The sequence below is a fragment of the Neofelis nebulosa genome, chromosome 4 (genome assembly GCF_028018385.1).
Source record: "Neofelis nebulosa isolate mNeoNeb1 chromosome 4, mNeoNeb1.pri, whole genome shotgun sequence".
Taxonomy (NCBI): Eukaryota; Metazoa; Chordata; class Mammalia; order Carnivora; family Felidae; genus Neofelis; species Neofelis nebulosa.
The window spans coordinates 149660122-149687270 of record NC_080785.1 but is presented as its reverse complement, the minus strand read 5'-3'; the positions used below and the strand labels follow the sequence as shown (position 1 = coordinate 149687270).

Below are 27149 nucleotides of genomic sequence, written 5' to 3'. Positions count from 1 at the left end.
GTGCTCATGACTATCACAGACTATCTGGTCTCTAAGGACCTAAGGCCACAGGTTCCACAGTGCTTATGTTATAGAGGAAGAGACTGAGGATCATATAGCAAGAGTTGTATTGATCTCACACAGTTCACGCATGCTTTTTTTTTTAAGCTGTATTTGAATACTTGATCTATGCCATGCTGCTGGGCACTGGGGCACCTCGGGGACCAAAGGGCCTAGCCCTCAGGACCTCTCAGTGTGGGTATATCAGGGGAGCCTGGGGGAGAAACCCCATCCAATCCTGGGGAAGACTAAGAATCCAAGCCTTCTCCCTCGGCTGCCTCCCTAAGCAGTGTCCAGCATGGGGCCCTGTGTATTTGTGGTTCACAGAAGGAAGGGACAGGATCTAGGTTGCACTGTTGTGTGGCCCATCCCCACACCCTCTCCCTCTCCCTCTCCCAGCTGAGCACAATGGGGGCCAGAACCTGCTTCTGTGTGAATGTAGGGAGGAATGAGGCTATTTCAGGCTCTGTGAGTGGGACAGGGAGTGACCAGGTGAGAGGTGGCCACCTGCTGTCATTGCTGCCCTCCCCCATAATGTGTGGACTGACAGCTCTCTAGCCACTCCCCTTCTAGGCCTCAGCTCCTGGCCTCAGCTGAGCAGGAGGACGCTGGTTTCTGAGAAAGGCCTGGTGGGGCCTCACTTGGCTGTGGGCCCAGGAGTGACACCGGAAAGGGCACCACTGAGGCGGGGTCATGGCAATTGCTGTGGACTCTTTTGTGTCAAATGCTGTTTGAGCATATATATCTCATCAGCTTTGTGTCCTGGATTTGTCAGCATATATATGTCAGTCAACTCCGGATCCTGGAGTTCTGTATGGGAGGAAGTTGCAGGGTCTGGGGAAGTGTTGGGCAAGATAAAGGATTCCATTCTCTATCCCTGAGGGCCTTTGGAGAGGTAGGACGAGGAATGAGGGAGCATGTGACAGGAAGCGGACAGACCCTGGCAGTGACTCATAGGTGTTCCTTCCCTCTCCAGGGCTCAACATTCTTGGAGTGCAGCCATTTCTTCTTCTTTTTTTTTTTTTTTTTTTAATTTTTTTTTTTTCAACATTTTTTTTTTATTTATTTTTGGGACAGAGAGAGACAGAGCATGAACGGGGGAGGGGCAGAGAGAGAGGGAGACACAGAATCGGAAACAGGCTCCAGGCTCCGAGCCATCAGCCCAGAGCCTGACGCGGGGCTTGAACTCACGGACCGCGAGATCGTGACCTGGCTGAAGTCGGACGCTTAACCGACTGCGCCACCCAGGCGCCCCAACCATTTCTTCTTCTAAGGACCAAGGGAGGGAGTGCGTTCCAGAGTCAGTCACTGATCTGTGCCTGCTCCCTTCCCTCAGTGCACAAGCATGTGAACACACACATACACACACACACAGATCCAATTCTGCCCTTGTAAAGCTGGAGAAGGGTCAGAACTGCTCTGCTCTCAGCCCTGCTTCTGAGGTGCAGTGTGGGGGTCTGGACAATGACTTTAGCCTCCCCTCCTTGGCCTGGTCCCTCTGGGAGCCTTGGGTGTTGGTGGGAGGGAAGGAGCTGGGAAGAAGACCCCTGGTGGCTCACTTGATCCTGGCCAGCTCTGGCCTGTGGATAGGCTGTACTGGCTCAGCTGCTCTCACCATGCCCATGGATCTGTCCTGTGTGCCAGCCTGGCCCTCCACCTGTTGCCCCACCCTCTGCTGCTACCGCCTTCACTGCTGTTTGGGCCTTAAGCAACCTGTCTGCCTGCCCTTGTGGGGAGCCTGACTGAGGCAAATGGGGCGTGGTAGCCAGTTCAGTTTACCTGGCTGAGGCCTAGGAGAGGGTGCTTGCCCTAGGCATGGGGCAGATATGGGAACTGGTGGTGCTTGGGTTCTGCCTTTAGTAAACTAGACTGTATTGAAGCTCCTTTTTTCTCTTGAGTCCACTGAAAGCCAGCTTGGGACCACCACGTCTGCAGGGGCTAAGGCTGGTAAGAGTATGGATTTAGGCCTGTGCTGCACTTCCCCTTCCCCTTTAGTGTGTTTGGGGATGGGGCGTCCTGCACTCCCAGGAGACATTGAGAGACCACATGGACCCTGGGAAGGAATGAGGGAGTGGGATTTCCCAGGGTTGACCCTTGACAAAGGGCAGTGGGAATGTGGGCTAGCTGGTGTTTCCCAAAGCCCAGACCATTCCCTACCTCAGTTACCTGCGATGATTTTCTACTAGATGGAGTCCAGGCTTTTGCTCTATAAGCAGTTTAACTGTGTGGGGCAGCCCTGGAAAGGCACATCCCCTCTTCTCAGCAGAGCTGTCTTTGGTAGGGAGGAGGACTGAGGTGTGGTGTAGGAAGAGAGGGCTTTGGACTCTTTCTGAGTTTGAATCAAGGCCCCACTGCTTCCTGGAGTGTGATTCTGAGTGAGTCACTTGGCCTTTCCAAGAATCTCTACCTCAGGGGTTTTATTTCTCTAAGGACTAAGTAATAAGGGTAAGGCCCAATACCTGGCCCCCAGTAGATGCTTAGCACTCTTGCCTACCCCCACCCCCATGCCTCATGTCACTAGAGCTTTGTACTTTTGGGAAACCTGCTTGCCTGCCTCTGGCCTAGCCTCCTGCAGGTAGCCTAGGCCATGTGAGGAGGTACAGCATAGAGAGAGTCCATTGTGCAGGCCATTCCTAGCTAAGCTAGGCCCTCAGGGATAGAGAATGGAATCCTTTATCTTGCCCAACACTTCCCCAGGGCTGTGGCTGCTCTGTTCCCCTTGGGGGGGGGGGGGGTACCAGTGCAAGTGAAGGGCATTGTTGCTGTTTCTCCCCTTACTATGGGCAGCTCTGGGCTGGATATGCTGACCAGGGAGGAGTCAAGGCAGCCCTCCAGGCCTGAGATTGGCAAGCATTGCACCTCTCCTTGTCAGATGTTGCAGGTTATGGACCTAGGGCTGGCCATTTCTACTGACGAGCCATTGACCCCAAAATGGGCCAGCTGACACCATTTTCCTTTCCTGGATCCTGGAAGATAATCAGTCTTGTCCTATTTCCAGTGAAGTCTTGGCCAGACAGGAACCTTCTTTTCTTCTTCTTTTTTTAAATGTTTATTTATTTGTTTTGAGAGAGAGTGGTCATGTGTGTGGGAGGGAGGGGCAGAAAGAGAGAGAGGGAGAGAGAGAATCCCAAGCAGGCTGTGTACTATCAGTGCAGAGCCCAACATGGGTCTCAGTCTCACACACTTTGCGATCATGACCTGAGCCAAAATCAAGAGTCAGATGCTTAACTGACTGAGCCATCCAGGCACCCTGGGACCCTCTTTTCACTATGGCTTCACCAATAGGGTCAACCTGTTACTGCAAGACCTCTCTGGAAAGGGTAGTGGGGCCAATTTGTGCCCAGAAGCTTTAGATTCCAAGCAGACCACCCTCTTCTCCCATGCCAGAACTCAAGAGGCCTCATAGCTCTTGTTCTAGGCATAAGTACCCTGAGAAATGACTGCTACAGAGAGGAAAGGGAGCAAGCAGATGGAACTAAGAGGCCCAGGCTGACCTCCTAGGGCCGGGCCCAAATAGAGACGTTGTATTGAACCAAGGTGGGTGGAGTTTCTAGCTATCAGGACATTCCTTTACCTTCTAGGCTCCTGACAACCTCAGTGGGCCATTCTCTTGGAGGTGGGCATGGGCTCTCCAGGGAGCCCAGGGAAGCCTTCCCCTGCTCCTAAGCCAGCTTTGCCATTCCCCAGCTAGTCTTAGGGCCTGTTCCCTCTTCTTGCTGGTGCCTAGTTCAGCTGCCTCCTGGCTCCACCTTGGTACAGAGCTGCTTAGTAGTTGGTGGACTTGCTGAGTAACCACTTTGTTTGCCCCTTAGCCACTGGCCAGGGTAGAACAGGGAAGAGGTGGTGGGTGGGGGAACAGGAAATGTCCTCACTTGTGGAAATGAGGGGTTGCTCAGACAGAAAGGAAGAACCTGTGGCTAACACACCTTCAAGATCTCAGAAGTCGTGCCTCCTTATTAGCTGCTTCCCTTTCCTTTGATGAGCATTCCTCTTTTCAAGTTGGAGGAAGAAAAGTTTTGCTCATGTGCAGGGCCCCTGTGTGTACATGTGTGTGCATGCGTGTGCTGTTGCTGAGCACAGCCCAAGAACTTAATGTGTGGACAGGATCCTGGGCCATTTTGTCTAGAAGCCTAGAGTGGTGGGGAGAGATGGAGAGGCTGTCAGTTACCATGCAGCACAAGGCCTGCTCCTTTGGGTGAATGTTTGGGATCATAGAGGAAGAGCTGCTCGGCAGAGAGCATCAGAAGGCTTTGAGTAGGAGGGTTGAGCTGAGTCTTGAAGAATGGGCAGGAGTTGCCCAGGCAGAAGGAACTCTGGAGTAGGGTGAAGAAGGACACTCTAGGCAGAGGAAGTAGCTTATGCAAAGGCAGGAAGCATGGGAGGACGTGGCATGTCTGGGAAGCTGCAAATAGTTCTGTGTGGGTGTGTGCAGGGTTGTGGTGGGAGAGGAGGTTGGCAAGGTGGGCTGGGCCAGAACCTAGATTTGTCCCTCCCTCTGCCACTCAGATGCTCATGGGCACCTGCCCACCTGGGTTCTGGCCCCTGCTGGGGCCTTGGGGATGCAAAAAAGGAGTGTTAGGTGAATGTGTGGACAAATCTAGGCAGTATTGTGTGGACGACGTAAGGCAATGTTGCATGCTGGGCTCGGGAATTTCATCCTAGAGCTGAATTGGGAGCCATTGAAAAGTTCTAAGCAGGGTGGTCATGGGTGTTGTGGTGCTTTTTTGGGGATTGAGGAGGATGTTGAGCTGGGAGCTCCATGAGGGCTGCTGAAGTGATCCCAGAAAAGATCCTGGGACCCAGTCCCAGGTGGGCCAGAGGTGATCAGGTGACCTTCCATCCATTTCTCCATCTAACCTATATTGAATATTTCTTTTGTGTATCCTAAGTTGCTGGGGTCTGGATCATGGTGATTGGTATTACAGCAGGCACTGTCCCTTGGTCTGTCAGCAGGAGGCCTTGCTGGTATGTCCAGTCTCAACCCTTTGGTGTGAATGGAGCAGTTGCACCATCTGTAGACAAAAGGTGGTACTGCACTTGCCTGGGTTGGGTGGGAGGAGTGGCCAGCTGGCTAAGTGACTGCTTCCAGGTAGAGTTGATGGAGGCAAGAGTTTACAGCAAAATGTTGGGAGGGGGGGTGCCACGGAGCTACCCTGAAAGACTCCCCAGGAGGGTGCTTGAACCTGAAGATGGGCAAGGAGGAGCTACATGTTAAGAAGTTTGGTGAATGGGCATTCTCCAGGCCAAGGGTCACTTGTTTTTCCTGTGTCATAGCTATTAATACAACCAACAACATTTACAGAGCACTTGTTAAGTTCTGTACCAGGATGAGCCCTCATATAAAGCATCTCATTTAATATGTCAATTCTGAAAGGAACTGGCACTCAAGAAACCAAGGGACTTATCCAGAGTCACACAAGTCAAGATTCACACCCAGTCCTGCCTCCCTCTAGAAGGTGTGGTCCAGACTGCTGGACCATATTGCCTGCCAGTAAAGCCCTGAGCTAGGCTTGATGACGTAGCATTCAAGGGTGCAGCATGGGTGCCCTAGCTGCAGAGAGCTGTGAGACTGCATAGAAGTGAGAGTCTGGAGTTGGTGCATGAGTCCCAGGCAAAGTGAGACTATAAGGACAGAGCTAGGTTGATCAAAGAGAGGCAGAGCAGGGCTGAGAAAACCCTAGGACATTGTTGACAGGGCTTGGAAAGGGAGGGCAGAGGCAAGAACAGGTCAAAATGACTTCATGGTGCTGGGAAGGTAGGCTGGGAAGAGGAGCACCTGAGGTAGAGGGAGTTTGAATTTATGGGTCATTCACTGGGCCCCAGGTAGTGGGAGAAAGGGACCCTCGGGTCAAGGGAAATCTAGGATTGACAGCACAAGGTCTGTAATGAGTGTCTTAGATTCCAGATCAGATACCCCTGGGGGCATCAGGGTCTGGTATAGACTCAGGTGGCAAGAAATGAGACAAATTGGGACCCCTTGACACCAGAAGGAAAGGTGAGTGCTGGGCCTTACAGGCCTGGGATCAGGCCTAGGAAGTGTGTAGACTCACATGGAGCCCCACCTGCCTTGGGTTTATGTGAGCCAGGAGAGGGAGGGCAGCTAGGGAGGGGAGCAGAGTACAGCGATGTGCAGGTACTGGGGGCCCAGGGAGATTTGGAGGGGAAGGAGCATTCTCCAGCTGAGCCAGGAAAGGACTTGGCAAGTGTGGTCTGGGATGGGGGCATGGGTTGGAAAGGAGGTCCGGAGGCTCTGGTGATGGTGGCTGGCCCTGCCTGAGGAACCTGGGAAGAGAATCTCACAGTTTCATCAGCAACCCAGAGTCCAGTGTGGTCCCGCTTCCTGATCAGTGCTTCCTGCAGCCTCTCCACAGCCAGCACAGGGTCTGGCATGCTTGTTGGAAGCATAAATGAAGGGATGGATGAGTCCTGCAGCAAGATGCTATAGGCTGGGGCCACGGATAGGTTCTAGCAGGAAAATACTTCTCTCCGTCCTGGTATCTGGGGCTGTGGCCTATTGGAACTGGTGGTTCTGCCAGGCCTGAGCTGTCACAGAACCCAAGTGGCAAGAGTTCCAAGAGCCTCCTTCCTTCGCCCAACACTAACACCCCTGCTCTCAACACTAACACTTCCTGCTCTTCCTCCCCAGGTACCCCCTGAGAAGTGCCGCTGTGCAGTAGGCAGCATTCTGAGTGAAGGTGAGGAGTCACCCTCCTCTGAGCTCATCCAGCTCTACCAGAAATTTGGCTTCAAGGTGTTCTCCTTCCCGGCACCCAGCCATGTGGTGACGGCCACCTTCCCCTATACCTCCACCCTGTCCATCTGGCTGGCTACCCGCCGTGTCCATCCTGCCCTGGATGCCTACATCAAGGTGAGAGACAGGCCTGGGGTATGCGTGTGCTGGGGGACAGCCAGTCCTTTGGGTGAAAGCCAGGGAGGACTGCCCAGGCTGGGAGGAAAAGCTGGTTTGGGGAGGGCAGCACCATGGGACCCCCATGGAGCAGGTGCCTGTGGAGCTAGGAATTTGGACAGAGGCTACTGGCATCTGTCCCAAATGCCCAAGACCTTGTGGGTGCCAGAGCATCTACTGGGAGCACAGGGAGCTTGTTCAGAAACTTAGCCTGGTCAGTTTGGCTCTGGCTTGGACCAGAGACATTTTTAGTTCTCAGGCCCCACTCCAGGCTCAGATGGATGGCCAGGTCTACCCTGACCCTTTCCTGATAGAGGCCCACAGAACAAGAGCCCTGAGGCTTCGGTGGCTGGCAGGCCCCAGATGTTACTGTGTTGCCCTTGGCCCGGCCCACGCATGGGCTTATGCACCTGCTGCCTGAGCGCAGGGCTGGGGCAGTGGTGAACCCTGTCTCCTTCAGTTCCTGACCTAGTCTTTAGGAACGCTGGCAGGCTGGCCTACCTGAAGGAAGGAAGAGAGCCAGATACTAGGAGAATCTGATGAGGGGTCTCTGTGTCCACAGAGATTTTTTGAAACTTTCACTGTTGCACATCCCTCCTCCTCTGAAACATTTTGTAAACTTGGGTATTAGGGAAATGGCCCAGTTGGGCTTGAAAGCAATTGCTTATTCATCCATTCAGCTTGAATTTACTGAATGTCTATGTGCCACTTACTGTGCTGGACACAATGTGAGATGCTGGACACAGTGGTAGATAGGTATTGACAGCAAGTGGTAGAGACAGGTAATAAATATCAGACAAGGGGTGTCCAGCTGGCTCAGTTGGTGGAACGTGCGACTCTTGATCTCAGTTTGAGATGTCAGTTTGAGCCCCATGATGGGTGTAGAGATTACATAAAAATAAAATATTTTTTAAAAAGATAAATGTCAAACAAAAATGGGATATGTGCTAGAAAAGAATGGTGAGAAAAATCAGGGGTCCAGCTTGGATAGAGTGGTTAGGGACAGCCTCTTGGAGGAGGTTACCTCCCGGGTAGAGTCCTGAAAGAGCCCTTGGAGAAGGGGTTAAGAAGATTCCAGGCAGAGCAGAGTGGGAGCATGGGTTTGATCTAAAGGTGGTGAGAAATCACTGCAGTGTTGCATCCAGGAAAATAATACATCATCTCTAACCACGTGTATACAGAATAAGCTCTCTCATCCTGGGCAGTGGGTACTGGGTCCCAGATCATATTGGTCAGTGGAGGTACTTAAGAAGCTGTCAGGATTTCTAGTGTGAATGGTGGTGGCTTGGACTTGGGCAGTGGCTGTAGAGATACAGAAAAGGTGGAGATTTACAGTCTATTTTGGAGGTAGAACTGATGGACTTGTGCATGGATTGGATGTCGTGAAGAGGCTGGAGAAGGAGGAGTCACAGCAGGCTCCAGTCCCCTTCAGCCTGGGCAGGTGGACAGGTGTGTAGTGGTGCTTTTAACTGAGATGTGGAGAGCTGAGGGAGGACCTGGTTTGGGGGGTGGGGGTGCAACCAGCTCTGTGGGCTGTATAGTGGGGGAGCTGCCTGGGAGACATCTTGGTAGAGGTGTGGAATCCCCAGTGCCATGTGCAGTTTGGACTTCAGAGAGGATTGGGGTGGTAGATATGTTTAGGGACCTGAGCCAGTGGATAGTATACACCCTGGGGACAGTTCCTGGCAGCAAGGGCTGTGCACGGAGCACAGCCAATGTGGCTAGGGTCAAGGAACAGGAGAAGAAAGTCAGCAGGAATTTGAATTTGGTGGATTTGAAGGAATTCGATGGCTTTGTTCTCTAGAGCAGCCTGGAGGAAGGGACAAAGCCTTGGTGATGGATAATGGGAGCTCAAACAGTCTTGGTTAGGGAGGTGTAGAGTCTGGTGTCAGGGCTGGGGAATGAATGAATGAATGGGTCACCAGCTGTGGCCTTGGTGGTCAGGACGGGAAGAGAAGAAACAGGAGGGCTGTTGCTGTGGCAGGGCAGGAGCGTGAGGAGGACAGAGGTGGATTTCCTTTGTGAGCTGGCAGTGGCAGCTGGTAGGGTGCTGGAGGGGTTGTGCTTGCCTGGTGGTAAGTTGGACTAGAGGCTGAGGGGCAAGGTGAGGCAAGAGGTGGGGTCGCTGGCTGGTGGTAAGGGCAGGAGGGCAGGCATTGGTCCACTCAGCATGCTTCCTGAAGAAAGGCTGCTGTGTGGTGTCTCCATTCCTGTCAGTGCCATCCTCAACCTCAGGATTGGCAGAGCACCCCCGGGAAGAGACTTTGTGGGTTCCAGACCTCAGAACAGGACGTGTGGCATGTGGTGTGGTGGCGAGCAGCTCAGCCACCAAAGCCTTTTCCTGGCTTCAGGGGTTTATTTTTAGACACCTTTGTCCAAATTTCCCGGCCCCTGACAGCTTCACAAGTTGCCTGGTTTTGACGTCACCTCTTTGATGAAAGCCCTTCCTCCTCCTTCCTCCCGTGGGAGCCTGTTAGTTGTGCTCTGGGCTTCATTCTCCTGGGGTGGGGGCTGGAGCAGGGGGCTACCATTCTCTTTCTTGCCTTGGATGAAGAAGCCAGGAGTATAGGAGAGAGCAAGGGGCTTCTCCAGGGATGTCTGTGAGGCACAGTGCTATGGGAGAAGAGAGATGCCAGGCTGCCCCCAGTGGAGGCATGGCCCAAGGTGCTCTGATGGTTTCTGGAGGCAGGGGTCACCTCTGCCCCTGTGTTTAGCCTGACCTTGTGTCTCGGGGAGCACATCACATGAAATGAGGAAGGGGCTCAGCCTGTAGTGGACGGGGGGGTGGCCATGTGCCTCTCAGCCTAGGAAACAGAAGATAATTATAAAGCTCCCTCCCACACCTGCCCTCTTCCCCCACTGCCCTGGGACCAGAGAAAGAAGGCTGCTAATGAGACTATGGGCTCTTCTGACTGTCCCAGCTCTGACAGATAGCTGCCTTTGTGTGTATGTGTGTGTACGTGTATGTGTGCCCTTCTTTTTCTCCGCCTCTCTGGCTTTCAAGATCTGAGGCTGGGTTTGCTGTGAAGGTGTTTCAAATGGAATGACAGCAGCCATCGGCTTTCTGTTTCAGGAGAGGTGAGGGAGGCCAGTAGTTGTGCTGCCAGAAGGATGGAAGGAAGGGCTTGGCAGGCTGGAGCAGGGGGCAGGGTGAATGGTCTCAGGGTTTTGGGTGAGGGAGGTGGAGAGCAGGTGCTGTCCTGGCAGTTGCAGATGTGCCTGAGGCTGGGGCAGGATTGACCTCATGGGACAGAAAGGCCCTGGGGGTCACTGTAAGGAACCCAAAGATGAAGCATTTGTCAGGTTTCTGTGAGGATTCTGGGAGGATGGATAGATCCCCAGCTTTGTGGTCTGTGTAGCAGCCCCTGGCTCTCCGGCCAGCCCTCCCCACCTTGGCAGCCTGGCACGCTGAGCTGTAAGGGCTAGAACTCTCTGCCTTTTTTCACATAAACCACCGGGGGGCCCTAGGCAGAGCAATCTGGGACAGCATTTGTGTGAGGGATGCCTGGGTACCACGTGACTATTATTTTATGTGGAAGATGCCCCAGCTTTGTCAGGCTGCTCCACCAGAGTCCAAGGAGGTGGCCTCAGGACAGGAGGAGACCTGTCCCAGGAAGTGGGGTCTTTTGGCATCTGCAGGAGGAAACTGAACTTCCCTGAAATTTCAGGGCCACCGAAGAGTTGGGGCCCAAGTGTCAGCCCAGAGCAATAGGCAAAGGCTCCCAGATTCACCACAGGGTAGAACCAGTCTTAATGAGTGTTCAGGGAACGCTTGGGGCACATGGAGCAGACCAGGACCGAGTGAGAGGCCTGGGGATCCCATGTATGAGACTGTGTGTGAGAGGCCCCTGAGCTCAGTACATGGCTCACAGCTATCTGAAGCAGTTGTTAGGGAGGTCACTGAGAGTGTGAGACTGCCCAGCCCAGTCCCCCTGTGCCTGACTACCTCTCAACAGCATCCCTGATCTTCATAATCCCCCTTCCCCAAGGTTTCTGCTTTCTAGGAGTTTTCAGGGGAGGGTCCTTGTGATGTTTGGACATCTCCTGAGTTTAGGGAGACAAAGGGCATTGTCCATGTGGGAGCTGGTTGGCTGGGTAATACAGGTAGGCCTTGGAGGTCAGGTATTGGCTGTTTCTCCATAGAATTGTGGGGAAGCTGGGGCAGATGGGGGCGGGGTGGATATAGTGAGCTGGTTGTTTGGGGGAGTCTTGGTGGTAAAGTTTTGGGACAGCTGGGTTGATGGGATTGTCTTACTAGGGGTTTAAAGTAGCAGGAACCCCAGACCATAGCTCTCAGACCTCTTTGGGACAGGAGTTTAGGGCTATGCTTAGGTGCCCCTGTGTCTTGGCAGCCAGGGGTAGGGGACTACACTTGGTCCCTTACTTGCTTCAACTGGAGTGGCTCTTCCTCTGGGTTTTAATGAACCAGATGATCTCGTGAGCTTTTGTTTGGAGAAGGACATCTAAGGCTTAAGTGGTTTGAAAACCTCTGTCCTTAGAGAGGGGCATAGCTGGGCAGATGCCCCCTCTACCCCTGGCCAACTGCATGTCTGTTGCAGATCCCGAGGACACTGTGGCAGCTGCAGTGTGAGTGGAGCTGGGAGGCGCCCGGGCTCATCCCAAGTGCAAGCCAAGGGCAGTGCCCCCAGAAGAAGCAGTTGTTTCTGGGGAGCATGACTGACTGGGAGTTGGAGCTAAGGGGAGTCCTGCAGTTCTCCCTGGGGTGGTGGTGACTGAACTCTTGAGTGGTAGATGATCAGATGGTGTCACAGAGCAGCCAGCTGGGGACTAAGGAACAGGGGCCTCAGCAAGGTGCCTGCAAGAGTGAGTTGGTCTGTTGAGCTGTGGGAGTCTGTTGCTTCTTCCTAGTAGCATGGTTAGCCTGGGGTCCTCTCCAGTGGCTCAGAATCTTCTGTATGTGTTTCCACTTATCCTACCTGGGTAAATTTGAGGGAGTCAGTGCTGGGGGCGGGCAGGATTTGAGTCCACTCTGGGGCTAGAACACTAGTGGGGAGTAACATGGCCCAGGCAGTGGGAATCTAGGTGAGGACACCCCAGTGGGATGTGAAATTTAGGGTAATCGCTCTCTGTGCCCATCACCTTTGCTGAGCAAATGTGGGAGGGTTCCTAGCTTTATCTTTTTTTCAGAATTTATTTACTTTGAAAGAGAAAGAGCTGGGGAGGGGCAGAGAGAGGGAGAGAGAGAGAAAATCCCAAGCAGGCTCCACACTGCCAGTGTGGAGCCCGATATGGGGCTCAAACCCACAAACTGTGAGATCACGACCTGAGCCAAAATTGAGAATCAGACACTTAACCAACTGAGCCACCCAGGTGGCCCTGAACTTTATTTTTAATAAGGGAGGCCCTCTTGGCACCTCAGCTCAGTTGCTTACCTCAGCAGTTATTTACTGAGCCCTCTTTTATGCTGCATTGTTCAGGGGATGGGGGAACCAGCTAGGAGGCAATCGTAGGGTCACAATCAAAGCCGACATTCCCTGGAAAAGGGAGGTTACCCAAGGTTAGTGGCTAAGTCCAGACTGGATGCCCTGGGCCGAGTATCATTTTTTTTTTTTTTTTAATTTTTTTTTTTTTTCAACGTTTTTTATTTATTTTTGGGACAGAGAGAGACAGAGCATGAACGGGGGAGGGGCAGAGAGAGAGGGAGACACAGAATCGGAAGCAGGCTCCAGGCTCCGAGCCATCAGCCCAGAGCCTGACGCGGGGCTCGAACTCACGGACCGCGAGATCGTGACCTGGCTGAAGTCGGACGCTTAACCGACTGTGCCACCCAGGCGCCCCTGGGCCGAGTATCATTTTGATGGTTATGTGCCTTTTGCCACTTTGCCTCATCCATGAATGGGCCTGGGCCCAAGAGGTTCAGGACTTGTCATGAACTTGGGATACACTTGGGATGGTCCCCAGAGTGAGCATGGGTTGGCAGCAGTGTGAGCCAACATCTAATTGACCCTCTTTCTATAGTAGGTGGGCAGTCAGAGCTGAAGCTACTGGTCTGGAAGTCAGCTTGGGGAGCCAGAAGCAAAGGCAGGAAGAGCCTGGCTGCCCATTTGCCCAGCAGGTTCCCATTAAGGAAGACCTTCGCAGTTGCTCTGGGCACAGGAAGCAGCTGCTGCAGGTGCCTTATTGGGCCTCATATCCTCACCCCCAGTGAGGTGGAGACAGCTCCATTCCCAGGCTTCCCTTACTGAGGCTCACTTGCCGGTGCTGCCACCTGCACTCTCAGCAGTGCCAGGACCTGGGGCTGAGTGACAGGCCCCAAGAATTCTTTCCTTGCCCATTTCCCCCAGTCACAGGGTTTAGGCATGCCCAGGGAGAGTGGGGTGGGAAGGGGAGGGATGGATTCACTAGGAAAGGCAAAGCAACCTTTGGAAGGTGGTGGCATTTAGGCTTAGCTTTGAAAGAAAGGTAGCATTTCCCGAGGTGAAAAAGGAGGTCAGGCAGAGTCACTGATTTGGGCATGGCTTGTAAGTACATGTGGCTAGAGTGCAGGGGAGGAGCAAAAGTTCGGGCCCAAGAGATGAAGCTGGGTCCTAAATGCTCCAGGCAGCCACTGATAGTGTCTGAGCAGATGAGTGACCGCATCCAAGCTGGGCTTTGTAACAGGATTTCAGCACAGAGATGGGGAGGGAGAGCTGGAGGCCACATAGCTGAGCTCTGAATGACACTCTACTCCCAGATGCCCTCAAACCACGAGAAGCCTCCTACCTTATCAGGGCATGGCTTCCCTGACTCCCTTTAGTGAACTCCTCCTGGAGGCTGGTACCCACAGGAGGCCAGGTCTCTCCCCTCTGCTGGCCTAGGCCCTAGAACCTGTTCCTCAGTCTCTCTGGCTTCACCTCTTTCCCCTCCCCTACCCCAGGGCTGAAAGCACAAAGCCAGCCTTTGCTGGGGCGGGCGTGGGAGCCACTACTCTCGAAATACCAGCTCAGATGTGGTAGCTTGGCAGTCCTCAGGACCCTGGGGGCTGAGGCTTGTCTGGATGGTGCTGTGGGGTTGGGCTGTCACCAATCCAGAGGGAGTCTTCTTCCCTAGGCAGGTGAGATTTACCAAGGAAGAATTCTGTTGCTCTTCTCCACAAAGCTTGGGATTCCAGGAATGAGGGAAAGGGGAGAGATTTTGAGGAGGGGGCTTGTCATCCAGAGCAGAAAAACTCTGCCCTTTAGCAGAGCCCTCAGATAAGGAAGTTTAGCTGTCTGATTATACAGATAGGAAAACCTAAGTCTCCAGAGAAAGGGCTTTCCTAGGGGGTGGGTGGAGGGCAGAAGTCAGAGGTACCAGTTAGAGATGAGAAATTCAGGACCGCCTCCTCACCTACCTCCCCTCCTTCCCCCTCTCCTCTTCATCCTTACTTGCCCACTTGTCCTTCCCCTCTGGCACTTCCTGATGTCTCTGGCTCCCAGGTGCTTGGCTTCATGGTTCCATCTGCACCGAGCAGCCTTCCTGCTGCTGGATAATCAATCAGTAACATATTTGTCAGCTTGTGAACCTTACAGGGCTCAAGGTCCTTGACTGCACAGATGCTTCAGAGAATGGCTGGGTCTTGGAGAGGGGTGGGATGTGGAGCCTGCCATGGTAACAGCAGCGTCTGGGAGGCCGTGTCTCCCCTCCCTTATTTGGAAGGGAGAGTGGGGGGGATCCCAGGGCTGAGCTTCCAAGTCTCCCATAGGGTCCTCACCCTCAGGCTCCCTGCCCCCTGGTCCTACTCCACAAGGGCCTAAGAAGGCCAGATTGGGACTGAGCTGGGTTGGAAATTGGCCTTCTGGGCCCTGGGAAAGGGAAAGGCTGGGCTTGGCTGCAGGGTCAGAGGCTTCCTGGTTCAGATGGGAACTAGGGTGCTTAAGGGCCTGGGTCTCCTGTGCCTACTTAGAGGGAATCACCCTCCCCTGCTCCTTAGTGCCCCAGTCTGCCCTGGTCTGATGGCTGCCGAGGCCCCCTCTTGAGCTGCCCAGGAAGCCTGAGTATGCAGGAATATGAGCAGAGGTGTAAATTGCATGGCAAGCTGTTGGCTCTGAGGTGAAAATGAAAAGTCTTGAGGCAGTGGCGCCAGCAGGCACAGCAGGCTGGGGTGCCAGGCACAGCGCCCTCCTTCCCCACCCTACTCTCCCTCACACCATCCCCTTTTTGCAGTCTTCCCCAGCTTCCTGCCCAAGCCTGGCTCCTCTGCCAGCCCCTCCCTTGCCATCTGGGGGGCTTTCAGGTAGACATGACCCCACAAAGCCTTCATTTGTTGCTTCCATTATGTTTTCTAAGTAGCTGACTGGTGCACAGAAAACTGGGCTTGGCTGTTTTGTTAATTTTGTGATCTTAACATTTGTGGTAGTTTCTCCAGTCGACTCCTTTTGAGTTTTTCAAGTATATAATTGTCCTATCTTTCAGTGATGGTGTTTTTATTCACCTTTTCCAGTTTCTCACTTCTTTTAGGATCATCTGTTCCAGTCTCTTTATTTTACAGTTGGGAATATTGAGACCCATAGAGAAGCCATCTATTCATCAATAGCTAGGCTCTGGGTTCTTGCCTGGAGCTCTCTCTGCCACTTCTGCCCCTTCGCTCCCCTCCCTGGCAGCTCCATCTCACTCTTTGTCTCCTTTGCCCATCATTTTCATAGCTTCGAGCCCTCCTGCTACAAGTGGCGGGGGGAGGTTCTCACCCACCCTTCTGCAGGCTCTCCCTGATGGCACTGCAGGGACCCCAGAGCTATCTCGTGCTATCCCCTCCCACTCCACAGACAGGTTTAAGTTCTGGGCCAGAGGCTGTTGGGAGGCCCAGTGGAGATGAGAGACAGCCAGGGAGAGGGAAGTTGATGGAAGTTCCTGGGAAGAATAATAACAATGTGCCACATTCTAGCTGTAGCAGCGCCTGCTGTGCCTCCCCCATCACTTTGCACGTGTGATGCAGACCAGTTGCCTAAGGGGCCTCCAGGGTCTGAGCCCCCATTTGTAGGGAGTGCTGTGTGCAGGCGGGTGCACATTGGTGCCTGTGTAATTAAAAATGAGCATGCCTCACTTCACCCAGTGAGGAGATGCCACCACCTCGGGTGGGATGCAACAGCTGTTTGCTGGCATTGTAGCTGCCCAGCTGTCCAGCCTGGAATGGAGGGATGGGTAGGACTGGGCAGCTCAGGGTGAACAGGGAGGCTCAGAGCCCCTCACCCCAGTGAGGCAAAGGGCTGTGATTGGGTAGAGACAACAGAGCAGAACTCATCTTTTTCTGGGTCTCAAATGCAGGTGGGAGATGTGTGACCCAATCCTTGGCCCGTACCCTTTGCCTCATCCTTTTGGGGATTTGAGTCCACCTAGCTCTGAGCAGACCCAGCATCCAGGCAGGTTGGGAGTGTGATCCAACCTCAGTCTCCACCTGGACCTGACCTTTTCTGCCCCACATCCCCTTCCCACATCTAGCCAAAGCCAAGGGCATGGGTTGGTTGGTGCCCAAATGAGAGTAGTTCAGGTCTTCTCTCTTACTCTCATCCTCCCCTCTCCTGATGCAGTATGAACTACCAAGGGAAGCACTGCGGGTGGCATGGGGAAACCTTGGCCCACCATGACCATCTAAGCCTCTGTAGGAGCCCTAAGCTGCATGGGCCAAAATCCTTGCCTTCCACCCACCCAGTAATGAGCTCAGCCTGAGGTGAGAAGGGAATATATGGTGTGTTACCAAGGTAGCTGAGGCAGTGGCACCCTGGCAGCCTGTGTACACCGTTTCTTCCCTTGTCTATCAGCACCCCTAGGGGGATGAGCCCATGTCAGTGCAGCAGTGGTATTGGAGGAAGTGCCGTTGACAGGTCTCCTGGAAATCCCTGCATTATGGGTGGTGTTCCAAGTCCCCCTCTTGTTTCTTCTGTGAAAAGCCCAGGTGGGAGGTAAGCCTTGGAGATGTGTCTGAGGAACTAGAACTCCTGAATCCAGTTTCTAGCAGTTCCTGGTGGCCCCTTGGCATAGTGACTTTTTTTCTATTAGGTGGGAAGGATTGTGGATGACTGCATCTCTCCCTCCAAGGAGAGAGACCTTGTGGTCTCCTTGATTCTGTGTGGGAGTGAGTTGCTTTGGGTTGTGGCTTCATCAAATAGCCGGTGGCTTCAGTGGCCAGAGTAGATTCCCCTGTCCTGCTAATGCTTCCTGGAGCCTCTGGCTATCTGGGCTGTGGGAGGGGGTGTGCCCAGGGCTGGAAGGACACCAGGCCCATCCAGACCCCTTTGCCCAGCAGTACCAGTCAGTGTGGCATTGACTTGGTGTCCTTGTCCCTTGGCAGTCTGTTCTCCAAGGGCTCCCTGGGGCTAGCTGAGGGAGAGGCAGCTGGTCTTGCCTTTCTCCAATGATTTTCCAATATTTATCAGCTCATCGACATGCATCCCAGGTCACAGCTCCTTCTGTGTAGCAAGGACCTGAGAGCTGGCCCATGGTTTACCCTCTCTTCCCTCAGAGGCTCTACCTGGCTGCAGGGGGCGGGGGGGGGGGGGCAGGGCAAGGCTTGTCCTCTGCCTAATCCGTTAGGGACAGGGCTTATGGCTAGTCCTGTCCCTCATCCCCCAGCCCCGGTTGGGCTCATTATTGCTCTGGGGGCAGAACATGGAGGGGGGCTTGAGGAGAGGCTACAGGGACAACTATAAACCCCTCCCTTGCCTATGGGCCTGAGTTGGAAGTTTGCACCTTTGCTTTCCTCCTGCTTCTCTCCTTTGCCCCGAGTCTGAATTTTGACAGGACCTGGCATGTGTTAAAATGATTTGAGGCTGAGCCGTCAGTGAGATTTTTAATTAGCTCCCTGTCTCCTTCCACCAGGGAGGGCCAGGGGCCCCCAGGTGGTGGGGGGAGGGCCAGGCTGGGCTTGGGTGGGAGGCTGCCCCTCCAGGGGCCTGGGGGCAGGCATGGGCAGCTGGCACTCCTTGTGTGGGATGCTATAAGGAGGGAGAGCTGGACAGGGAAGGAAGGGCTGTGTAGCCAGGCCAGTTCTCTCTCTCTCTCCTCTGTCTCCCCTGTTCCTCTGTTCTCCCCGATGGCTTTGAGATGAAGGCGATGGCAAGGATGGAGGATGCAGTTTCCATGGCAACGAGGCTGTCCACAGCCAGGCAACTTCAGAGCCGGGCTCTCCGGAAGAGGCAGATGCGCAGAGCAGCCACAGAGCTGCCTCTCGCCTGCCAATGAGGGGGCTGGCAAAGCAGGTGGTAAGGGTGGCTGCCTGGTACTGCCCACCCTGATGCCCAGCCTAGAGGGGAGACTGAAAAAAGGACTACTCTCTCTTATCATCCCTGTTACTTCCAGAAGGGAAGCCAGGCAGGTGGTTTGAGTGTTGACAAGAGTTGGCGTAGGGTTCCATTGTCCCTGGAATTTCTTGGTGGGCACAGACTCTTGTTCCTGGGAGCATCTCCCAAAGCTAAAATTGTACATCCCTTGAGATATGGACTACCAGGTGGCTGATGACCACTCAGCAGATTTCCTCTGCACCTTTTGAATACCCAGAGCATGGGCATGTTGGTGAAAGCTATGCCCTGATTGGTTTCGGGGACCTTTTTCTTCCCTCTAGCTGCCAAGGAAGGACTTGGATTTTCTTCAGGGAGACCCCCCGACCCTGGGCTTGTGACATGGCATAGTTCACTGAGGGGGGCTCAGGTTTGGCAGATGCTCCCAGTGCTGGCATTAGAGTAACCCCCAGAGCCTGGTAGCTCCTACTTCCTGATGTCGTGTTCTTGTTCATCCTCCTGAGGACCAGGGCTGAGTGAGTGTGTGGGTAGCTGGAAAAGCAGAGGCAGCCATCGGTGTATGTGGAGATGGGAGGAGCTGGGCATGTGGACTCATGAGGTAGCATGAAGAGCACCCCAGATTGGCAAAAAATACTGGACTCAAACTATTGAAAATAATGACTTTCCTTCACTGACCCTGCAGTGTTTGAGCGCATGGAGACTTAGGGTGCAGGGCCTTGCCCGCATTACCCATGGAGTCAGGTGAGGTGAGCTGCAGGTGGACCTTGGCCAGGCCATCTACTTACCCTGCGGGGTCCCAGACATACCCTGTCCCTTCTGGCTGCTGGACTCCCTGGCTGATAAACCTTCCAGGCTCACGTTTCCTCTTCTCTTTCCCTGGGGGGTTCATTTTTACCCTTCTTCACTGCTTTAATTGGAAGGGGTTCCTCAACCCTAATGTTGGCCAGGGAGGTGGACAAGTAGAGTCCTAGAGTGGCTTCTCCCTACCAGGCAATAAGTCTTTCATTACTGCTAAGTGGAAGGCTCATTTCAGAGCTCATGATGAGAGCCGGGCATGTGCTATAAATAGTCGTGTTGTGAAGGCTGGCGGGTGAGCAGTGATAGGGCAGGGGCCTCACAGTCATCTTAGTGGGTAATTGCACTCCATGGCAGGAAAGGGGGGCAGGCTGGGGAGCAAAATGGGCTTGACCCCTGTTGTGAGTGTTTCTGACTGCCTCAGTACAACTCTGGCATGTGTCTTTGCCCCCTTCCACACACACTGGGGGTGGGGAGATCTTTGGGGTTTGTGTCCAGGCAGAGGGGAGTAGAGTGCCTGTCTCAGAACTTGGGGCCCTATAAACTGGTACTTCGGCTGCCTGGGGAATTGGGGTGATGTTCAGTGCTAGTTCTACTTGTCCTGCCTGCCCCTCCAGCTTAGGGTCTGCCTCTTTCCCCTTGGCTGAAACTCTGGGAAGGTGCTAGAAGGGGTGGGAACCAACCATATCTGGTAGCCTTGAAGGTTGGCATAGACCTGACCTGGTAGGGGAATGGGAGTGCAAGAGGGGTTTAGTTGGCCGGGAGCCCCTGTCCAGGGTTTGTCAGTAACATGTCTGCAAGGGCAGGAGCTGGAAGCCTAAAGGTCAGGGGCAGTGACCTTTCCTTTCTGATATCTCTGGGTCAATCAACATTGTCCAGGGTGGAGGGGACGTCAGGGCCTGAGGATCCTGGGATGGGAAACCTAGCAGGTCACAACTTGGCTTGGCTTGGGTGGCTGGGGCCATAGTTCATGGTGTCCCTGTCCCTGGGGTAGTCTGGGGCGCTAAGCTTCATGGCTCCTTGAGACCATTGCTTTCTGGAACAGTCTTTTGGTTTCAGGCATACAGATAGGACCAGTGGTTCCAGGCCCCTGGATTCTTTTAGCACCCGCCCCAGGGTGTTGTCCAAAGGACTCCTGTTCGTTAGACCACTGCCTCCTGGAGTATGGGGCCCTGCTCTTAGGGTGCTCTGTGTGTGCCTCCCTCAGCAGAGGTTTGGCACTTGGGGGAGATTGAGTTAGGAGACAGAGCCAGCCCCCTGGGAGGGAATGCACAATCGACAGTTCCTAGGGCCCCTCAGGGACAAGTGGGTCAGAAGCCCCATAGGTCTCATTCCACCTTTTGCCACTTTCCAACAAGGGGCGGAAGCTGTGTGCCCACCCTCGGCTAGAGATCTACCAGCAAGACCAGATCTATTTCATGTGCCCGCTGGCACGGCAGGGAGACTTCTACGTGCCTGAGGTGAAGGAGACAGAGCGGAAAAGCCGAGGGCTCACAGAGGCCACTGACGCCCAGATGGATGGCACAGGTATGGATGGTGGGGCCCTCTGTGGAGCCTCTCCCTGGACATGTGGGGCATGGTTTAGGAGACTCCTCCATGGCTGGGTTGGCACTGTGGGTGTCCAGGCTAAGCTTGACAGAGGTGGAGGAAGGAGACGTGCCTACCCCGGACCCACATGCAGAATTGCCTGTTTCCAGATACATGGATCCATGTAGATGTGGATTTACACATGTTACCCCTGGCAACACAGATACAAAGACCCTGCCTGGATTCCCTTCAGATGCAACAGGGAGTACCCTTGGAAACTGAGCTCACAGACAGCTGGATGCTCATGGGAGGTGGATGCAGCTGTTTGGGAAAAGCATCACTTGGGTGGGGCTCATCAGGGAGTAAGCCTGGCACTGGATCTGGAAGGTACAGGGGGAACAGGTTGTTCTCCTGTCCCCCTGTATGGAACCCAGCCAGAAGAAGGATGCTTTCTCCCTTCTGAAGAGCAGCCAGAGAGCATGCAGAGGGCAGCCAGAAGATCAGTGCCTGCCCCTTCCACCAGAGCCAGCCTTCATATCCCAAGTCCAGGCCAGCTGGTGGTTTGCCTGCTCTCAGTCCCCCTCCCTTCCATCACCTCTCCGACCCTGGGCTGTTCCCAGGAGCAAGGGGGCCTGCTGGTAATATCCTAAGGAATCCAGCCCTTGTCCATGCTCGTGGAGCCTTGTGTAATCGATTCTGGAGGCCCAAGATCTGTGGGAGTGGTACAGGGCTGGAGAAGAGCAGCTGTCCCTCTCTCTTTAGATTTCGTCTGCCCAGCCAGTCTTCCATAGCCAAGGTCACCCTAGAGTGGTGTACGTTGTAGCAGGGGGTGGGGGTACTGAGAGTCAGTCTCCACTCCCTAGAGGCCATGTCCAACACAGTTAACTTCATCTGCCACTTAATTATCTCCATGGGGCACTGCTCCACCCGCCTGGTGGAGCCCAGCAGACATTCTTCAGTGCCCCTACTGTGGGCACAAGACATGGCACAAGGTCACCAGGCCCAGGCAGTCCCCAGGAAAGGAAGGGGGAGTGCCTTGACCTTCCTTCAACCTCCCTGTGCTGCTTACACCCCACCCGGGCCCCCCGTCCTTGGCCCACCCACCCAGCTTCTCTCCCAAACACTGCCTGCCAGGGGTGTTGAAGGACTGCTTGGCACCTGCTGCAGCTGGCTGCAGCCGTGGCTCCCACGCCCCCAGAGCCTTGGCCTGTCCTCCCCACTAGCCTGCCGGCCCACTCCCTGGTGGGGGCACCAAGGGGTCTGCCCACCTCTGACAGGGTCTGCCCTGACACCCAGGGCGGACTCTGAGCATGTGTCTGCCAGGTGCATGTCATTTGCATGGCAGTGTGTGCTGGGTACTTGGCTGCCCAGGGCTTGGCCTGCCCCTGCCTGCCTCCCTACTGGGGCCTCCACTTGGGCTAGGAGGTGAAAGGGGATGATTAGCTGCCTTATGCCTGTTATTACATTGATGTATTATTTAGCTCCAGAGAAGCAATGAATATTTGATCTCCCTGCACTGGCTGTGGGCGTTGGAGGAAGGAGGGACTGGGGTGAAGGTGGTAGCTTCATTCCCTGCCCCAGCAGCCCTAGAGACTTAGGTGCTATTCTTCCTTGCCAGGCCTCCTGTGCCCTGGGACACAGGCCCAAGACTCTGGAACTTCCTCTGGTGCAGACCTTGGTAGGCTTAGAGGGATGCCACTTCCCTGCCTTGGACTCATTTGCCAGAAATGTCCCCAGGGGCTGTCCTTATCCCAGCATACTGGGCCCCAGCCTGAAGGGGCCTCCCTGGGCTCCTTCCTCTGATCACCCCTAGCCTAGGAGCTGGGAGAGGGAGGAGAAGGCAGCTGGCAGCTAAGCAGGCAGGTTCCCATATCCAGATCCCAAGAGAGCCATTGGGTAAGTGGGCTGGTGGAACATGACAGTTTAATGGGGCCTGGGGGCCCCATTTCATTTGCTCTTTTCAGGCCTACAGCCCCTGGTGCACTGATTATCAGTTAAGGAGTGACTAAGAGGCTGGAGTCCTGCCCCAGAGTCAGAAGGAACCACCCATAACTCAGGATGTAACCCAAGGTCACTCATGGATGCCTCTATTCTGGGCATCATGATTGGGGCCCAGCCAGAAGAGGGCCCTGGACCAGAAGCCTGGCACTTCCAGGGTCCACTTCACCTCTGCCAGTTGGCCCAAAGGACATCTTCTCAGGGCCAAGGGGACTGGAGAGCGGACTCCAAGTCTCCCCATCCTTACGCTAGTCCCCATCTGAGGCACAGTGTAAGTTCCAGGCCAAGTCCAAATGCCAAGCATTCCCCAGCTGCTCCTGGCTCGGGGCTGCATCACCATGGAGACAGGATCTGGGGAAGTTGGCCCACCCTTCACCTCTGTGATGTTTGACAGCTGCCCCTCTCCCTCTCACATAGGAAGGGAGACATATCAGCCTTCTCTCAATCTGGATTCTTACACAGCAGGCCTGAGCTCTTTGTCCCTCCTTGCCCCCTGCCAACTGTTGTCAGTTTCTCTGATCTGGGGAGATGAATTGAAGGGTTGCTCCTGAAGAGGGCAGATGAAGTGTCTGCTTGCCTGGAGGATGTGTTAGGGGTGGGAGGAACAGACTGGGAGGGACCTGGACTATCACCCCTGTCTCAGGGCTCTCCAGCTGCCCTCAGAGTGCTCTCCTGGTCCCCTTCTGCTGCCTTGCGGCTCAGGAATCACCAGTCGTTGGAGATATTTAAGGGCTCCTCTGGGATGACCCATGCATATGGGAAGAAAGCCTTTAAAATGCTTTATCCCAGTACCCTCCTTCCTTGCAGCTGGTTTCCTAGGACTTCTCCATCCCACTCCTGCCCTAGCTGCCTCCTCAAATCAGGGCTCTGTGGGCCAGAGGCTGAGGCCAGCTGCCTTCCTGGATACGGCTGCTCCTTGGGGAGCCCTGCATGAGGGAGGGGACAAGAGAGTAGGCCTCCTGGTCCATTCTCCTGTCCTCATGCCTTGTAGGCACTGTCTGTAGCTGACCTTGAACAAACCTTTCTCTAAGCCTGAAATGGGGGGTGGAGGAGGGGACAGTACTTGAGTCTTTTTGTTCTACCCTTAGCTCCTCACCTCAGGGCTGAGTGGTCCTTAATGGACTGTTGGGGGGTGGGGGTGGGGCAGCAGGCTTTGTGAGCGAGCAGGGAGCTGTGAGGCTATTTCAGGGGAGGGAGAGGAGTGCACAGCTGACTGCCCTCCCTCACCCTCTCTTCCTTTGCCCTGTCAGTGCAGCCCTGCTCAGGGCAGAGGCCAGAGGCCAGCTGCAACGAGTCTCCTGAGCCAGGGCCCGCTTTATTATTCATGAGCACACTATGTATGCTGGATTGCTGAACAAGTGATAAGGCCTCTGTCCTCTCCCTGGAGGAGGGGAGGGCATGGGGGTCCTAGCTAATGTGTACTCCCTCTTCCTGGTCCAGGAGCTGATACGATGAGTGACACGAGTTCTGTAAGCCTGGAGGTTGGTCCTGGCAGCCAGGAGACTTCAGCTGCCACACTGTCCCCTGGGGTGAACAGCCGTGGCTGGGACGATGGTGACACCCGCAGTGAGCACAGCTATAGCGAGTCGGGCGCCAGTGGCTCATCTTTTGAGGAGCTGGACCTGGAAGGCGAGGGACCCCTGGGAGAGCCAAGGCTGAGCCCTGAGGCTGAACTCCTAGGGGCTGCCAAGTGGCCCCGGGAACCTAGTACCCCCGAGAAGGGTGAGGAGTAACCCTAGGCTCATACCCTCCTGGGGTGCAATCGCTAAGGAACTGAGCAGACTCTCCAGCCCTCTTCCTCCTTCACCTCTCAGGCCCAGGGTGGGGCCTGGGGCCTCAGGGGGACCTGATTTCCACTGCCCTGGGCTCTAGCTAAGCCTTCTTACCACACTTTTGGCTCCCAGGGCCAAAGGAGCCAGGGACTGTAATCTGCACCCAGACCCTGGGGCTACTGCCCCTCTGACATCTTTTTTCAGATTCACATTGGAGCTTCCAGAACCAGAATAAAGCGTATAATTTTCTTGTTTCACCTGGATTTGGGCTGTGCATTTGTGTATTTGTTTCACCCTGAGGAGCCCTGTGCAGATAGGTTGGGGGTGGGCAGAAGTACCCCTAGCCTGGGGAGAGGAGGGAATATGTCAAGGTACTCTGGGGTGAGAGGAGGAAGCGGGATATTGAAGGCCCTCCACTCCCTGCTCTTTGGCTCCAGTTGACAGCTGCTTCTCCGTTGCAGCAGCCCCAAAGGCTCCCCAGGCTGCTGGGAAACAGGCAGAGCAAGTCAAGGGGAGTAAGGGCCAAGCATGGGGTGCCCTTTGGGGCCCAGGAGTGGGGAGCTCACAGCCTGCCTTTGCTTCCAAGGGATGCCTTTGTATCTGTAGCTCAAGTGTGCCCATGCTCATGCTGGTATCTAGTTAGCAGGTGAAGACATCCCTGCTGTGCCTGCCAGTGTCTGTGTACCTTTGTGTGTAACTGCACACACATGCACACATGCCTTTGGCTCTGTGTGTGTAACTAAGGTGGGTCTGTTCATGGTGGTCTCAGGTGAAGCTGTGCCCAAGTAGGCATTAGGATGTGATTGTGGCTGGGTGTGGCTGTATTTGTGTGGATGGCTATGTGGTTATGTGCACGTGGTACTGTGCTTTATGTGTCTTAACTATATGTGATGGTACTGACAGAGGTGTGAGACTGGCTGGCTAGGAGCATCACTGTGGGGGCTTTGTCCATATACATCTATCTGTGTGTAGCTGTGTGTCTGTATACAGCTGTATTGTGTGTTCACATGTAAAGCTATGTGCTTTTCTGTGTGTCACATGTAAAGCTATAGGTCAGTGCATCTGTGTCTGTGAGTTTAGTTATAGATGTGTAGATATGTCCATGTGTATGGTTATATGTATATGATGGGGTGTCTATATATACAGCTGTTTGTCTGCATGTAAAGTTATGTATTATGGCTGTGTGTACATCTGTGCGTATAGTTGCATGTACTTCTCTGTGTGTGGCCATGTCCATATATACAACTCTGTAAGGCTGGGTGTCTTTGTGTGCACGGCTGGGAGTGGTGGCTGCATAGCTGGGTACATACATGTGAACATACATGCATGTCCATGTGCTGCAGTGGGACTGTGTAGGCCACTTCTGTGGGCCGCATAATGGGCCTCTGGGACTGGTGCTGTGTTTAAAGCCCTGTGTCTTTTGTGAGGCTGTCTTAGTGAGGGGGGCAGGGATTGCTGTGTGGTCCTCTTACCTCAGCACCCTGCTGCTATCAACCCCTCTGGTCCAAGGGCCCAGCTCATCACTCACTTACCCCAGGCAGCAGTTGCTCTGAACCAGCCAGAGAGGATGAGAGCAGCCAGGGCTGGAAGACAACATATCTATCTCCCCAGCCTTGTCTGACAGCTCTGAACCCTCATTCTGCTGTCACCTCACCTACCTCCCATTAGCAATGGAGTTTGTGTTTGTGTTTGATGTGTGTGTTTCACAGCCGTGCTCTTTCCAACCCAGTGGGGGTACTGGGTTTCTGCATCCTGGGATAAAGTCTATCCTTTCTTGGTGACACCCCTCCCCCCTAACTGCCAAACACACATGTAGGTGCATGTGCCAGAGGGACCTGGGCTTGGCATGGGCTCATTAGCATGTGTCTGAGCTAGCTTTGCCTCTGCTGACACCTGTGGAAGAAAGGGCAGTGCCAGGGGAGCAGATATAGGGATGCTGTGTGCCTTAGCACCTAGTGTGTGCATGCTTCATGCAGGCTCCAGGGCTAAACCTGGGTGTGGGCCCCCTCCCCTGAACCCTTCAGCACAATCAGGGGCTGCAGTTTATCCACCACCTTCTACCCATGGGGGCGTCCTTCTCCATTCTGCTGCAGGAGAGAAGAAGAGTCAAGAGCATCTTCTCAGAGCTGTCCTCCCTCTGCTCGGGCTCCAGCTCCTGTTCCCTCCTACGCAGCAGCCAGTTTCAGGAGCCTCCTCCCCACCCCTCCTCCCCTCCCAGATCCCCTGCCAGCCCCAGCATGTCCCTTAGAGTTGACCCTAGTCATTGGCTCTGTAGCACCCCCCACACACCCCAGGTTGATGTATCTTTGCCATAAATATTTGTATATGAGGGTGGGGATTAGTGGAGTTGGTGGGGGAGGAGGTCAGTGCGGGGTGTGTATAGGGGGCGGATAGCAGCTTTAAAGGTCATCTGCAGGAAGAGGAGGCCCCATTCTCCTCTGACCGCCCCCCCATCTCTTCCTCTAGTGACTCAGGCCCCAGCTCTCACGTGGGGCCAAAGACATATGCCCCTACCCCAGGCCTGGCATGTGGACTGAACTGCAGTCTGTGGATGGAGAGAATGGATGTGAGGACAGGGAAAGACTCGTCGCAGCAGGCTAAGCTCTCTACCTATCTCCCACATGCCCCCTTACCTATCTCCCAATGGCACCTTTGGACCCTATGGCTAGCCCCTCCGCTCTCAAAGATGGAACGCCATAACATTGTGCGCACCTCCTGGGGCTCAGTGACCTTACCAGCCCCGTGTCTCTTGTCCCGTGCCCGCTGCTCTGTGGGATGCAGTCTGACGGCGGGGTAGAGGGGGCAGATAGGCACCTGCTCCTGCGCATAGCAGGAGCGCCCGAGGATTCAGCACCACGCGGTGGACAGCTCCGGGACGAAAGCCCCGCGAAGAACAGA

General features: G+C 54.5%; 1 protein-coding gene across 5 annotated transcripts in view; it reads left to right on the top strand.

The window, feature by feature from the left end:
• TEX264 (testis expressed 264, ER-phagy receptor) overlaps positions 1–26520 on the top strand; it is a 33021-nt gene extending 6501 nt beyond the window's left edge. For 3 of the 5 annotated variants that reach the window (XM_058726758.1, XM_058726761.1, XM_058726760.1), the window contains 3 exons: positions 6686–6907; positions 20313–20481; positions 23920–24514. In XM_058726758.1, coding sequence (XP_058582741.1) covers positions 6686–6907; positions 20313–20481; positions 23920–24212 — 684 coding nt within the window. In that variant the 3' untranslated portion in view covers positions 24213–24514. The other 2 variants (XM_058726759.1, XM_058726757.1) reach the window with 2 other exon arrangements.
• Positions 26521–27149: the final 629 nt, after the last annotated feature.